At 44.2% G+C, this 14,640-nt stretch overlaps 1 protein-coding gene across 3 annotated transcripts in view; it reads left to right on the top strand.

Annotated features, from left to right (window-relative positions):
• Nucleotides 1–14,640, top strand: part of FUT8 (fucosyltransferase 8) — a 128,264-nt gene that overhangs the window by 41,849 nt on the left and 71,775 nt on the right. For 2 of the 3 annotated variants that reach the window (XM_069950389.1, XM_069950391.1), the window contains exons 2-3: nucleotides 7,744–7,836; nucleotides 9,878–10,210. In XM_069950389.1, the coding sequence (XP_069806490.1) occupies nucleotides 9,939–10,210 (272 nt within the window). In that variant the 5' untranslated portion in view covers nucleotides 7,744–7,836; nucleotides 9,878–9,938. The remainder of the gene's footprint in view (nucleotides 1–7,743; nucleotides 7,837–9,877; nucleotides 10,211–14,640) is intronic. The other variant, XM_069950390.1, reaches the window with a different exon arrangement.

Here is a 14,640-nt window from a genome sequence, read left to right on the forward strand (position 1 = left end):
TGGGGAAACGATATGTCAGCGGATCCTCAGCGGTTTGTTGATTACCTTGCTGACTGTTTCCAATGACAACCAGTCCGCAGTTCTGTGATATAATGCAGGCTGTAAGGTACAAGGAATAGAGTTATGTTGTTAACGTAAAGAGCACAGTTCCATTTGGAGAGGGTTCGTGGTTGTAAATCTGACAGAAATCTCCGTCTCAGGCTTTCAAAATTTTAGTATTCTCCCCCGAACCGCCGTGAACTGTGATTTGTACTTGTAAATAAGCATTAAATTGAAGTTGTCAGCTCCATGTAGAGCCGTCATTCCCTTTAAAGGAAGGTATCGCTTCTGCTCCTAGACCGGCGCTGAGTGGTTGCGGCCCTTCCTCCTCTAAGAGGGTTAAAACGTCTCGTCTTTGATTTGTTGCTTATGTCTGCTGAAAAAAAAATGCCGTCTGTGCGCTGGGAATTGGTAATACTGCCATTTCAGCTTCTTATTAAACTTGAGCGACTCTTTAATCCTTCAGTCAATGTGTTTTTATTTAATTAATGAAGCTGCGGTTCTAATAAACAAAGCAGAACGTCTCTGGAGCCGCCACTATCCGAAAATATTGCCGCAGCCGCCATATCCACGCTACCAGATATGCACACGAGGAGCAGCACTATTTCTTACATAACTTGTAGTTGCCATTTTTACCCCTTTTCCCCTGAGCTAGTGGGTAGAGCCTGAGCGATACAACGTCCCCTGTATGCTACAAATCTAGAAGGAGATCCTGTTCTTTAAGGTCTTTATAGTGGATCCCAAGAAGCAGCAGCAGCATGGAGAATATTATAGAGCAGCAGAGTAATATGAAGTTAACCGAAATATTCAATAAACTCAGTGGGACATAGATTTTATGTGAATTTGGATGTAGACAGCTGAGCTGTGATTGGCTCTTTATTTTACACCCTTTGATAAATCTCTGCCTTTATGTCTACAGCAAAGTAGTTTGTCATATAGAAGCCTGTGACTCCAGATCTCCCCCCCCCCTTTAGAAAGCCTGTGAGCCATGCTTTCCCCTCTTACTTGTATAGAAAGTCTGTTTAGTCAAGCTTCCTCCCTCCCATTCTTAAAACAAAAAGTGACTCCAACTTCCCCCATATAGAACATCTGTGAGTCCTGCTTCCCCACTGTCCTCTCATATAAAAAGTCTATAAGTCCAGCTTTCCCCTTTAAGAAAATGTATAACTCCAGCTTCTCCCATATAGAAAGCCTGTGAGTCCAGCTTACCCACTGTCTTCTCATATAGAATGCCTGTGAGTCCTGCTTTCCCCATATAGAAAATCTATAACTCCAACTTCCCCCATATAGAAAGCCTGTGAGTCCAGCTTACCCACTGTCTTCTCATATAGAAAGTCTGTGAGTCCTGCTTCCCCACTGTCCTCTCATATAGAAAGCCTGTGAGTCCAGCTTCCCCCGTATAGAAAGCCTGTGAGTCCTGCTTCCCCCGTATAGAAAGCCTGTGAGTCCAGCTTCCCCCGTATAGAAAGCCTGTGAGTCCAGCTTCCCCCGTATAGAAAGCCTGTGAGTCCAGCTTCCCCCGTATAGAAAGCCTGTGAGTCCAGCTTCCCCCGTATAGAAAGCCTGTGAGTCCAGCTTCCCCCGTATAGAAAGCCTGTGAGTCCAGCTTCCCCCGTATAGAAAGCCTGTGAGTCCAGCTTCCCCTACCCACTTGTGCGGAGCCAGTTAGTCCCCTGTATATGTATGGAAGCGGCGATGAATACTCCTAAAGTAGTGCGTGCTGCATATGTGACTGAGGCCCTACAGGTGTATTATTCCTGACTGTAAAGCAATAGAAGTATATAGGGACATTGCCATGAGCGCCTGTAATAGCCGTCCTCTATGGTGAGATCCCTTGAGCTCTCGTCTCTAGTCCTTTCCCTTAGACTTGCAGTGTATGGTAACATCAGAGTGTGTGCGGCTGTTCTGCTCCAGCTCCCACAATAAGTACATAGCGTTCCAGTGTATTTGTCAGGCTGGAGTATTAGAGTGGGGCTGTGATCCTTCCGCTTTGTGTGTCTTATCACAGCCTTCCCGAAAAAGAAGCCGAACGCTTCAAAAGCTCTGTGTGTACCAGACCCCCTGAGAGAAAGCGAGAGCTGCGGCCAGCCCGGCTACCAGATAGAATATTAAAGAGCCAGCGCACCAGGGTTATTTCCATCACCGGCCTTCCATCCATTATTAATGTATCACCCTATAATACCACCGCCATCTATGGCAATGTAATACCTCCGCTGGTTGTCTCCATGCAGACACAGCTTGTTTTCTATGGAAAGTGCTCACCTCGGTGACCGATCCCTCCCAAGAGGGCTGCAGGGGTCAAGAGAGATGATGAGGCACTCGAGCAGCTCGTGGTAATGGAAAACATTTAAGAGCAGCAATAAATCTTAGACCTCACAGTTCTGGAAAATTGAACGGCTTTCTAAAAGCTTGATGGGGTGTAGCAAAACATATGTCTTTTCCCACAAACAGCGCCACTCTTGTCTTCAGGTTGTGTGTGGCATTGCAATTCAGTTCATTTGAAGTGAATTGAGCTTAGCTGCAGTACCACACATAACCTAAGGTGGCGCTGTTTTTTTTAAATATTTTTATCTAATCTTGAGTAATATTTTTTAAAAGGCAATGGCCGCAAATCCATCACAGTGGTCCATGGAGGATTTTGTCTTGTCCTTCAGCTTTGATTGATCAGTTTTTCCCTGCTTGGACATAGGGAGAGCTCAAGAGAGACTGATCCAATGGATAGTATGCCACCATGGATATCTGTGGAATATCACATGCCAGGTTACAGCAATCTCAAAGCGCAGTGATTCGATCTGAGCCAAGAAGTTATCTCCTGTATTTAAAAAGTCCTCCAGTACTTATCAGCTGATGTATGTCCTGCAGGAAGTGGTGTATTCTCTCCAGCCTGACACAGTGCTCTCTGCTGCCACCTCTGTCCAGGAACTGTCTAGAGCCGGAGAGGTTTTCTATGGGGATTTGTTACAGCTCTTGACAGTTCCTGACATAGACAGAGGTGGCAGCAGAGAGCACTGTGTCAGACTGGAAAGAATACACCACTTCCTGCAGGACATACAGCAGCTGATTAGTACTGTAAGACTTGAGATATTTAAATAGTTTATTCATAAATTTATATAACTTTCTGACAGTTTCAAAAAAATACCCGGGAGTACCCCGTTCTTGGCCTCTATAGCACTAAAGTATTGTATGTTTCGGTTACCTTTTTCACCTGTTTCCGCCAGCGAAAAACTTTTTTCTTTTAAATCAACTGGTATCAGAAAGTTATATAGATTTGTAATTTACTACTATTAAAAAAATCTCACGTCTTCCCATACTTATTAGCTGCTGTATGTCATGCAGGAAATGTTGGTCTGATACAGTGCTCTCTGCTGACATCTCTGGCCAAGACAGGAACTGTCCAGAGCAGGAGAGGTTTTCTGTGGGAATTCATAGAAAACTGAGGCAAAGTTCCTGTCTCGGCCAGAGATGGCAGCAGAGAGCAGTGTGTCAGACTGAAAATAAAACAACATTTCCTGTATAACATACAGCAGCTGATAAGTATGGGAAGACTTAATATTTTTTATTAGAAGTAAATTACAAATCTATATAACTTTCTGATATCAGTTGATTTGAAAGAAAAAGTTTTTCGCTGGACAATCCCTTTAAGTCCCAAACAGTAAGTAATCCCGGATTGAGTCGTTTTATGGGCAGACCGGTGAATAAATGGGTGTTTTCTTTGTTTTGTTGCCTTTTTAATGACCTTTTCATGTTGTTCATACACAACCAGCCAAACAATGTGACGTAAGCCCATCCGCCTGTAATCATCAGGCCGCTCATTACCCAGCTTTATGGGCCCAGGAAAGTTACTTATCTGGTTACTGTCTCTGCCTAATACCGGGATTGAAGGGATTTAGTTTGAGCTGGTTGATCATCACTGTGATGAAGATCTACAAGGCCTGCCCGGGGGGGATGGTTAGGCCCAGTTCTTACAGGGGATCTGATGTTTGTTTTACTGCTTTTTACATTAAAAAGTATAAGTTATTGGATGGGAATTTGTTATTTTCTATTTTATTTGCAAATGTGTGTAAGTACATATTATGGGGGAGATTTATCAAACATGGTGTAAAGTGAAACAGGCCCCGTTGCCCCTAGCAACCAATCAGATTCCACCTTTCATTCCTCACAGACTCTTTGGAAAATGAAAGGTGGAATCTGATTGGTTGCTAGGGGCAACGGGGCCTGTTTCAGTTTACACCATGTTTGATAAATCTCCCTCATAGTCCCAATGCGAGAATGGAGCACTTGTAGACACTTTAAGGCAAGGATGGGGAACATTCGGCCCTCCAGCTGTTGCAAAACTACAATTCCCATCATTCCTGGGCAGCCAAAGCTTTAGCTTTGTAGTTGAATTGTAGTTTTGCAACAGCTGGAGGGCCAAACGTTCCTCATCCCTGCTTTAAGAGGAACTTTACTTCTATTTAAAAATCTCAAGTCTTCCAGTACTTATCAGCAGCAGTATGCCCTGCAGGAAGTGGATTCATTCCAGTCTGACACCGTGCCCTCTGCTGTGACCTCTGTCCATGTCAGCAACTGCTGCTGCAAAAAAAAAAACTGCTGACATTTTTCCATTGCGTGTGAACTGGGCTGCAGATTCTGCTCAGAATTCCCTGTCGAATCCAATGCGTTTTAACCCAACATTTTCTGCATGTTTAATTGATTATTTTAATGCAGTTAATAAAAAGTCTCATTTCCCCGTCATCTTCATGTGGTGATTTATTATAATACGTGGCGCACTTTCCGGTTCCATTAGGGCGTTCGGCTTTGTGCCGCCGTCCTAGGATGAGTTAGTAATATGGGGTCCTCCATTCATTAAGTAATGTGGTAATTTATTTATTTTCCCTTCCTCATGTATATTTTATAAGCTTACGTCTGGTGTTACTCTAAAGTTTACGGCTTTGCAGCGCTCACAATTTGTGGTAGGTTTCCAGTAATTAATCAGACGAGGTTCGATTACATGGCCCCGGCTCCCAGGAGCGCTAAGCAGTATTTATCTGCCAGGAATATTCACCGGGCCGCCGCTCATTCCACCACCCCACCTCCTATAATTGATATTTCCGCTTCATTCTTTTTAATGTCTTACACTTTTATTTAGTGAGGAGCTACATGAATTATTTCAGGATAAAGGTTTCCGCACAATGTTATTTCCCTTACGCTCCTAGAATATAAGTCACCTTTAAATACAAGGCGCTGTTTGTAATTAAGGGAAGCTACACACACACACCGTATCACAGCGGATTTTAAGGTGCAGATCTGCAGCAGATTTCATCTAAGTAACTGAACAAGGCATCAAGTCTGCAGCAGATCCTGTACGTGTGAACGCACCCTTAGGGTGCAGCAGATTTGATGGCGCAGATTTGAATCTGAAGCAGATCCGCAGCAGATTTGATTGCTCAGAGTTACTTTGCATTTAATCTGCAACTTCAAATCTTTGCCATCAAATCTGCTGCAGATCCTGTAAGTGTGAATGCACCCTTAAAGGGAACCAATTACCTCCCTGGAGTGTGACCTGGCCCCAGTATCAGACTCCAGCGGGCAGCAATTTAAAGAGGATGTACCACCAGGTACATCTTCTTAAATTTAACACACCGATAGAACGCCGCTGTCATGGGTAAGCCGGCGCCGTTCTATCCAGTGGTATCGGGCCGTGCTGAAGCTCCCCTCTATGACGCGGCTCCATTGATGTTAGCTGATCGTTGCCTTCTATTAGACGTGACGATTAACGGGCGATATTGTCCGTTACAGCCGTTAATCGTCCCGTGGAATAGGGCCTTTATAAATGTCATTGTTGAATCCTCCATCTCATTGCCTGGTAACTAAGTATGAGGGCGGAGCTGCAGCGGCATGTAGTTTTGCACCCCACCCTCTTCCCAGTCACCTACGCTTGATTGGCAGCCTGAGCGCTGGGAACTTAATGTAAAAGCCAGTCAGGCTGCCAATCAAGCGTAGGTGACTGGGAAGGGGGCGGGGGCAGCATGACTACCTGCAGTTACGGCTCCGCCCTCATGACTAGTTACCAGGCAATGGGATGGAGGAAACAACAAAGCCAGGCACAGCATTGGAGGGCTGTAAGGTACTGAGGCCAAGTCAGACTTTGGAAGGGAAGTGATTGGGTCCCTTTTAAAATGGCTGTCCTGGTGTACATCCCAAACATGAGCCTTTTAGAGCCCTTTAAAAAATATGTTGAAACGTCTCAAGTCCTTTCGAGCAGGCCACCCTCTTATCTACACCAGATTTCGGTCTGAGTACATTACTCACCTCCCCTGATCCCTCCGATGGCTGCCAGGTCCCAGTTGTCATCACTTCCTCCTTTTTTTAGTGATTCTTAATTCCTGAAAGTACACGGCTGTGGTTAGTGATTGGTTGAATGGACAGTGACATATCACAGGAGCCAGGAATAAGTGGTGACAAGCGGGGAACGGGAGGCGCTGGAAAATCAACTGCAGGGAATCCAGCTGAGTATGGGTACCTTCCCCCACCACCACCCTCAGCCATACTGTATATAATTGAATTTTGAGTGCTGAGAAGGAGTGTAGGGAGAATTTAATAGAAAATGTTCACCGATTCTCTAGGGCAATCCACAGCTCTGTCATGGTGGTGTCCTGAGATATCAAGATGTAACATGAGGGAATTCAGCAAACGTATTGCATCAGTAATTCCTAGGGTGTTTCATCATTCATTTATATATATATATATATATATATATATATATATATATATATATATATATATATATAATACATATAAGCATACATATATACATTTTTTTTTTTGTATTGAACAGAAACAGATACTGGAATATGTGGTTTTTTGTCTAATAATTTTTAGTTTCTGACATGGACAGAGGTGGCAGCAGAGAGCAGTATGTCAGACTGTAAAGAATACACCACTTCATGCAGGACATACAGCAGCTGATAAGTACTGGAAGTAGTTTACAAATCTGAATAACTTTCTGGAGTCCCCCTTTAATCCATTTTGTGCCTGAATACTGGACGTAAACTTTATCTCCTATTTCCACGCTTTATTTTTTCACATATTTCGGCTTTTTTTTTATAAGAAAACCTGCTGTCTTCCCGAGGCTTTGAACAGGTTGTACACCCAGGCAGCTCTCCGCTATGATCTGATGTTGTGCGTGTCTGCCTTCTCCTCCTCCTGAGCCTTAATCTGTTTACTTCATCACTTCTCCCATGTGGACCCGACAAGGGGAAAAACAACACCGCTCTCTTGTTCTGAGGATCGCCGGGGGAATAGCGTTTTTAGACAGCGATTGTTTCTGCCTCCACTACTGGGCAGAGAATGTGCCGACTCTGGGCTGCTCCGCGGTGGAGCCGGGTGATGGGGATTGATTTGATAATCTCAGAATTGGCGCCGATACATTTTGAGAAGGGGAATGAGCACAAAAGTACAAGTCAGTGGTGTGCGGACAAACAAGATGTTGACTGTTTGACAAGTTCCTGCTAGGTATGATTCCTAAGGCGGGACAAGGGTTATATTTTTTAGGTTTTTTTTTTTTTGTGTGTGTATTTTATTGTTTTCTAGATTTTAGCTATTTCTTCATGGCGTAAATGTGAGAAGCAAGTGTTCAGTGGCCGCGCTGGGACCTGCCACCTGCCACCTGATCATAATAATTAAGACGTCTAATCATAGTCATCTATTCTCCTTCTGTTACAGACACCTGAAGAACAGTCACAGCTGCCACACTCCGCACACACCGCCTTCTGATCTCTACCCCGTTACAGGCGTGAAGAGCGACCGGACTGGTAGGTAAGGAGGAGGCCTGGTGGTCATTGACTCTCTGCTGGGATGTGCATGCTGGGCTTCTCAAGATGCATTGTTTAAAAGGCTTCTCTACTTTTTTGAAGGGGTTATATAGGATTAGAAAAAAACTCAGCTACTTTCTAGCAAAAACAGTACCACCCTTGTCTTCAAGTTTTGGGGGGTATTACAATTCATCTCAATAGAATTGGACTGTAAAACCACATCCAGGCTGACAATAAGAGTGGCGCGGTTGCTAGAAGTAAGCTGCCATGTTTTTTTTAAATCTGGATAACCTCTCTAAAGCAATGACAACTGTCTCTTCTCTGTCTCCTGGCGTGGGTCAAGTGTCTATCAAAGCCCTTATGTAAGGATTCATACATCACTTTACTGTATGGCACACATTTTGAAAACACCCAATGTTTGGGTAAATTCCCATGTGGTGTAAATGCACTGACTCCTCAAGCATTGCATTCACAGCAGATCCTGATCGTGTGATGTGCCACAGATTTTATCATTCATAATATACTCAGTTTTTCTGGCAGAAATTGAAAATCTACAATTTTTTTTTTTTCACGGGGAATGTTGTAAAAACAACTTGTTTTACAAAATATATAAATGTAACTAGGCTGCAGACATCAAACTATGTAAAAAAACAGAAGACAAAAACAGTTTTTTCTTCTATGCTTGTGTGTTCGGTCTATAGAACCACAATGGAAGAGTCTTAAAGGAGTGTCCAATGGCAGGATGGCCCACTGCCAAGACTCCCACGGATCCCGAGCACAGCGGGGTTCCGTGTCCACCGTTTGAATGAAGAGGGTGGTCAGACATGCACTGTAGCAATGCGCGGTCAACGCCCAACAATTTTGGGTCCAAACCTAAACCAACGATCAGCCGATGATCGTTTCATCTGCTGATCGTTGTTTCTGTTACACAGAGCGATAACCGGACGAATTGGCCAATTACTTGAGCCCTTAGACTTTATTTATGGCTTATAGCAAAGGAATGCAATTATTCAGAAAGATAACAATTGCAGATCTAGAATCAGCATTGTTTACTCTACTCATGTATAATCTACTGATAACTTAAAGGGGTAGTGCGGCGGTAAACAATTATTCACAGAATAACACACTATACAAAGTTATACAACTTTGTAATGTATGTTATGTCTGTGAATGGCCCCCTTCCCCGTGTCACACCACCCCCACCCGTGTACCCGAAAGTGTGGTGCGCTATACATACCTGTCACGTGCCGACTTGTCTCCGATCTTCAGTCTGCGATGTCGTCTTCGGACGGCCCGGCCGAATTCCTCCGAGCGTCCTGAGTGCCGGCCGCCCTCTGCCGCGTCATCAGCTGCTCAGCCGCGACTGGCTGAGCCAAACTGTGCTCAGCCAATCGCGGCTGAGCATTTGATGACGCTGAAGAGGGCGGCCGGCACTCAGGACGCTCGGAGGGATTCGGCCGGGCCGTCCGAAGACGACATCGCAGACTGAAGATCGGAGACAAGTCGGCACGTGACAGGTATGTATAGCGCACCACACTTTCGGGTACACGGGTGGGGGTGGTGGGACACGGGGAAGGGGGCCATTCACAGACATAACATACATTACAAAGTTGTATAACTTTGTAATGTGTGTTATTCTGTGAATAATTGTTTACCGCCGCACTACCCCTTTAAGTTTAGCGGGTGTTTTGGAGATAACAGTCCCTTTAAAGAGGGGTCACGTGATCACCGATCACAGGTATGATTGGGCACCCAGAGATCAGACACAGATCACCTGCCGGCAGAAAAGACCTTTAAGTCCTCCATTAGCGTAGAGCAGGGTTGGGGGAACCTTTAGCTTTGGCCGTCCAGGCATGATAGGAATTGTAGTTTTGCAACAGCTGGAGGGCCGAAGGTTTCCCATCCCCAGCGTAAAGTTCTGTTCTCAGTGGCGGTTCGGATCCCAATATTATTTTATTAGGTGAGGTCTAATGTTTTCTGCCTTCATAGGTTATTAGTACGATTCCCTATTGTAATTGTGGCATGGTTGTGGTCTGTTCTTTCAGATTGTTTGGAGGACGTTGACGGTGACCATGGCTTGTACACTGAGCGACTGGTGATCTGCGGATGACGAGGAAGGCTTTGGGAATACAATGTTTCTTTCATGAGACGGCACCCTGTGGGCAGAAGCTGAAGATGCGGCCATGGACGGGATCCTGGCGTTGGATAATGCTCATTCTCTTTGCCTGGGGGACATTACTCTTTTACATTGGGGGACATTTAGTGAGAGATAATGATAATCCGGACCATTCCAGTAGAGAACTCTCTAAGATATTGGCCAAACTTGAACGATTAAAGCAGCAGAATGAAGACTTGAGAAGAATGGCAGAATCCCTCAGGTAAGAAATTCTCAGCTACAACTTCATTGGTTACCTGGTTTATGGTAGTTACTGGTTATCACTGGAGCTTCCATAACTATATCATATACAAAGAAGGCTATCTCGTATGTTGTGTATATGTATGCTATATGTACATACTCATTATGCTACGTTTTTGTGCCAAAAATTGAATGCATTATAGAAACATAGAAGATTGTCGGCAGAAAAAGACCACTGGGTCCATCTAGTCTGCCCTTATATTGTTTTCATTCTTATAATCTTAGGATAGATATATGTATATACCAGGCAGGTTTAAATTCTGTTATTGTAGATTTACCAACCACATAATAGATGGCTGATAAAACGAATGATACCTGTCTCTTAGCTGATGGCGACAAAGTTATAAAATCATGTTTTCCTTCTAAGCACGAGTCATAGACACTGGGCTGAGCTGTAGGATGCATGCCTTCTCCCTCCAACACCCTTCCATGTCCTGCACGATAGATATACAAGACTATAGGCAGGAAGCCAAGCCCTGTACATCAATCAATCAATCAAGCAGGGTGGGGGAGGGAGCAGGTGTGCATGCTGCAGCACAGCTCAGTCTCCATAGCACTTTTCTAACAGAAAATAGGTTTTATCTCATGACCTGCCCAGGTCTGCAGCCCTGAGCACAATATACGCCTGACCTGAGGCTTTCCAGCACTAACAATATTATGGCGTCCAGATCTGCCAGCCCAGGTTATTAGTGCTTTTTCCTTTCATAATGCATTTTATGCAGACGTCAGCCAAAGTAATTTCTCTCTATGCTTTTGAGGAAGTGAAATAAAGAACGCCGCCTCAGTAGCAAAGTAGTGTCTTCCAGGCTGTATCCTCATACGTCAGGCCTGTAAACCCATCCGGCTGTATGTAGCAGAGCTGAGGTGGTGTGCCTACATATCTACATGATTCAGTGTCCTGTAAACCTAGAAATGACTGATAGAGCAAACACCAATAAAACCTGTCTACAGTGTCTGTCAGGCTGCAGGATTTCCAGCCGCTCCTTTCACAGCACTGAGGTGTTTCTGCTGACTTCCTTTATTTTTAGCTGGCAGACAGCCGACGGGAAAGAAAGCGTTCTGCTCTCTTATTTAAAGTGTTACTATCATCATATTACTGAGAAAGGAAAAGTTTTGATTGGTTGGAGTGTGGGTGATGTGACCCCTACCGATCACTAAAATGAGTGCTGAGTGTAACCTCGCTGCGTGAGATGGACCCATAGACGTTCCTTAGAATCGGTCTCCTTCACAAGCACTTCCTGCTCATTGTAATGATCGGTGGAAAGATTGGTGCTCAGACCCCAAATAAAGAAAATTTTTACGTATGTCGATGAGATGTCAAAACGTTTTATTTATTTATTTTTTTAAGTAATAGTATTTCCTTAAACTGAGCCGAGGCTCAGTTATGTCCGGATCCCCGATATGATTCCTTCTAGCTGCCCCTTTTTGCACCGCCAACATGTCTTTGCCACGGGGTCACATGGCCAATTTAGGATGCCTGGATTTAAAGTGTAGTCAAAAACTTGGCAATATTTGCAGGAGGATGCGACCTAGGGCTGGACGATATGGGCAAAAAAAAAAAATATATATATATAATTTTTTTATTTTTTTATTTTTTTTTGCTAATTATGATGGGTGTACTAGTAGAGGCATAGTGGATAAGGGGTGTAGTCAAGTAGAAGCATAGAAGATGATGGGTGTAGTAGTAGATAAGGATAGTAGCAGTATTGGGGGTAGTAGTAGAGCAGCATTGCGGGTAGTAGTAGAGCTGTATTGGGGGTAATAGTAGAGCAGTATTGGGGGTAGTAGTAGAGCAGTATTAGGAGTAGTATTGGGGTAGTAGTAGAGCAGTATTGGGGGTAGTAGTAGTAGTAGAGCAGTATTGAGGAAATAGTAGAGCAGTATTGGGGGTAGTAGTAGAGCAGTATTAGGAGTAGTATTGGGGTAGTAGTAGAGCAGTATTGGAGGTAGTAGTAGTAGTAGAGCAGTATTGAGGAAATAGTAGAGCAGTATTGGGGTAGTAGTAGAGCAGTATTGGAGGTAGTAGTAGTAGTAGAGCAGTATTGAGGAAATAGTAGAGCAGTATTGGGGGTAGTAGTAGAGCAGTATTAGGAGTAGTATTGGGGAAGTAGTAGAGCAGTATTGGGGGTTGTAGTAGAGCAGTATTAGGAGTAGTATATTGGGGGTAGTAGTAGTAGAGCAGTATTGGGGGTAGTAGTAGAGCAGTATTGGGGAAGTAGTAGAGCAGTATTGGGAGTAGTATTGGGGTAGTAGTAGAGCAGTATTGGGGAGGTTGTAGAGCAGTATTGGGGGAAGTAGTAGAGCAGTATTAGGAGTAGTATATTGGGGGTAGTAGTAGTAGTAGAGCAGTATTGGGGGAAGTAGTAGAGCAGTATTAGGAGTAGTATATTGGGGGTAGTAGTAGGGCAGTATTGGGGAAGTAGTAGAGCAGTATTGGGGGTTGTAGTAGAGCAGTATTAGGAGTAGTATATTGGGGGTAGTAGTAGTAGAGCAGTATTGGGGGTAGTAGAGCAGTATTGGGGAAGTAGTAGAGCAGTATTGGGGGTAGTAGTAGAGCAGTATTAGGAGTAGTATATTGGGGGTAGTAGTAGTAGTAGAGCAGTATTTGGGGTAGTAGTAGAGCCTTATTAGGGTGGAGCGGCACACAGTAACAGGCACACGCTCACACCAAAGCGGGCACCAGCTCCATGTTTCTGGTGCTCGAAGGAGCCGCTCCAAGTTTTGTGAGTGCGTTCCAGCATCTTGGTGGATGGGGTCCGGGGTCGGACCTCCAGGTGCGGGCTGGGAATTTACGATTTTTAAAGAAATTGAAATCAGTTCTCAAAATGTAGGTGAATTAATCAAATTAATACGATTAATCGCCCAGCCCTAATGCGACCGCACGACCTCCTTCCACCCCCCCCTAGTCTCTGTATATAGTCTCCTTTAATCTCTTCACAGAATTCCTTGTAAAACCTCTCTGATCTTTTCTCTTTTCTACATTTCCCCTTTACCAAAGTCAAACACGCACCGCAGCGAGACCGGAGAAGATTCCACGCCATCGATTTTACATGTGTTGTTGCCCAAAGCAAAATTCACTGAGTCATGTGCAATATGTCCACTCAGATAAAATGGGTCATTGCCTGGATACAGCGCGGCTTGTGGTATAGAGAGAGCGGGCGCTTTGTACATGGAGGCTTTATGTTCTTCCTGTGGTTGACGTCTCGGCGGGGATTGAGTTATATCGGGGGGGGGGGGGGGGGGGGGTGTAATATATGTGTACATATAATATTATTTTATAGCACAGAGCCATTTCTATGTCTATATACTTTGATGATATGCCATCAGTCGGGTTGGTGGGGGTCCATCGGTTGGAGTTTCCACTGATGTTGAGACACAGCAGTTTTAGTGCCGCATCCACATTGAGCGGGCAGCCGCCTCTCCATTGAAGTCAGTTCTCATTAAACCTCATGGTTTTCATGTACTACAAAGGGTTAAATCCACCACATCCTTATAAATATATATAATATTTTGCTGGCAGGGTTTTCTGTTCTGTGTACATTTTATTGTTTGTGGGAAAGAAAACTGGCCTTTGGTGGGTGCATCATTAACCCATTAAGGTGCCTTGCTGTTGTAGACAGTCTTGCATATACTTATACGGTACGTATCTAGGGCACTGCACCAAGTGTAGTATTGTAAATTCAAAGCACCCCCCCTACACACACACACACACACACACACAAAAATAATGCATAAGAACTATTCAGTGAATTATGCAATGCTTTTACAAAGGCTAAACATATGTCTGCATTTAAAGGGTTAAAGAGTTTTATTTTTCTTGATGAGTTGATTGATTTCCTATCCTCATGATGGGTTCTGCAACATTGAGAACCAAATGGGGTGTGGGTTTTCACCATGTTCGGAAGATAGGTCATCAATATGTGATGAGCCAGGGGTCCATTACCTGCTTGCCAGGTCACATATATAGTGAACAAACCAGAAGCAGACAGCTCCATACATTGTGTAGTGGCCATGCTGGGTTACTGCACCTCAGCTCCCATTAAAGGGGTTGTCCAGCGAAAACCTTTTTCTTACAAATGAACTGGTGTCAGAAAGTTATATAATTTGTAATTTACTTCTATTAAAAAATCTCAAGTCTTCCCATACTTATCAGCTGCTGTATGTCCTGCAGAAAAAGTTGTTTTATTTTCAGTCTGACACAGCGTTCTCTGCTGACATCTCTGGCCGAGACAGGAACTCTGTCTCGGTTTTCTATGAATCCTATAGAAAGCCTCTCCTGCTCTGGACAGTTCCTGTCTCGGCCAGAGATGTCAGCAGAGAGCACTGTATCAGACTGAAAATAAAACACCATTTCCTGCAGGACATACAGCAGCTGATAAGTATGGGAAGACT

This window comes from Dendropsophus ebraccatus, chromosome 13 (genome assembly GCF_027789765.1).
Source record: "Dendropsophus ebraccatus isolate aDenEbr1 chromosome 13, aDenEbr1.pat, whole genome shotgun sequence".
NCBI classification, from domain to species: Eukaryota; Metazoa; Chordata; class Amphibia; order Anura; family Hylidae; genus Dendropsophus; species Dendropsophus ebraccatus.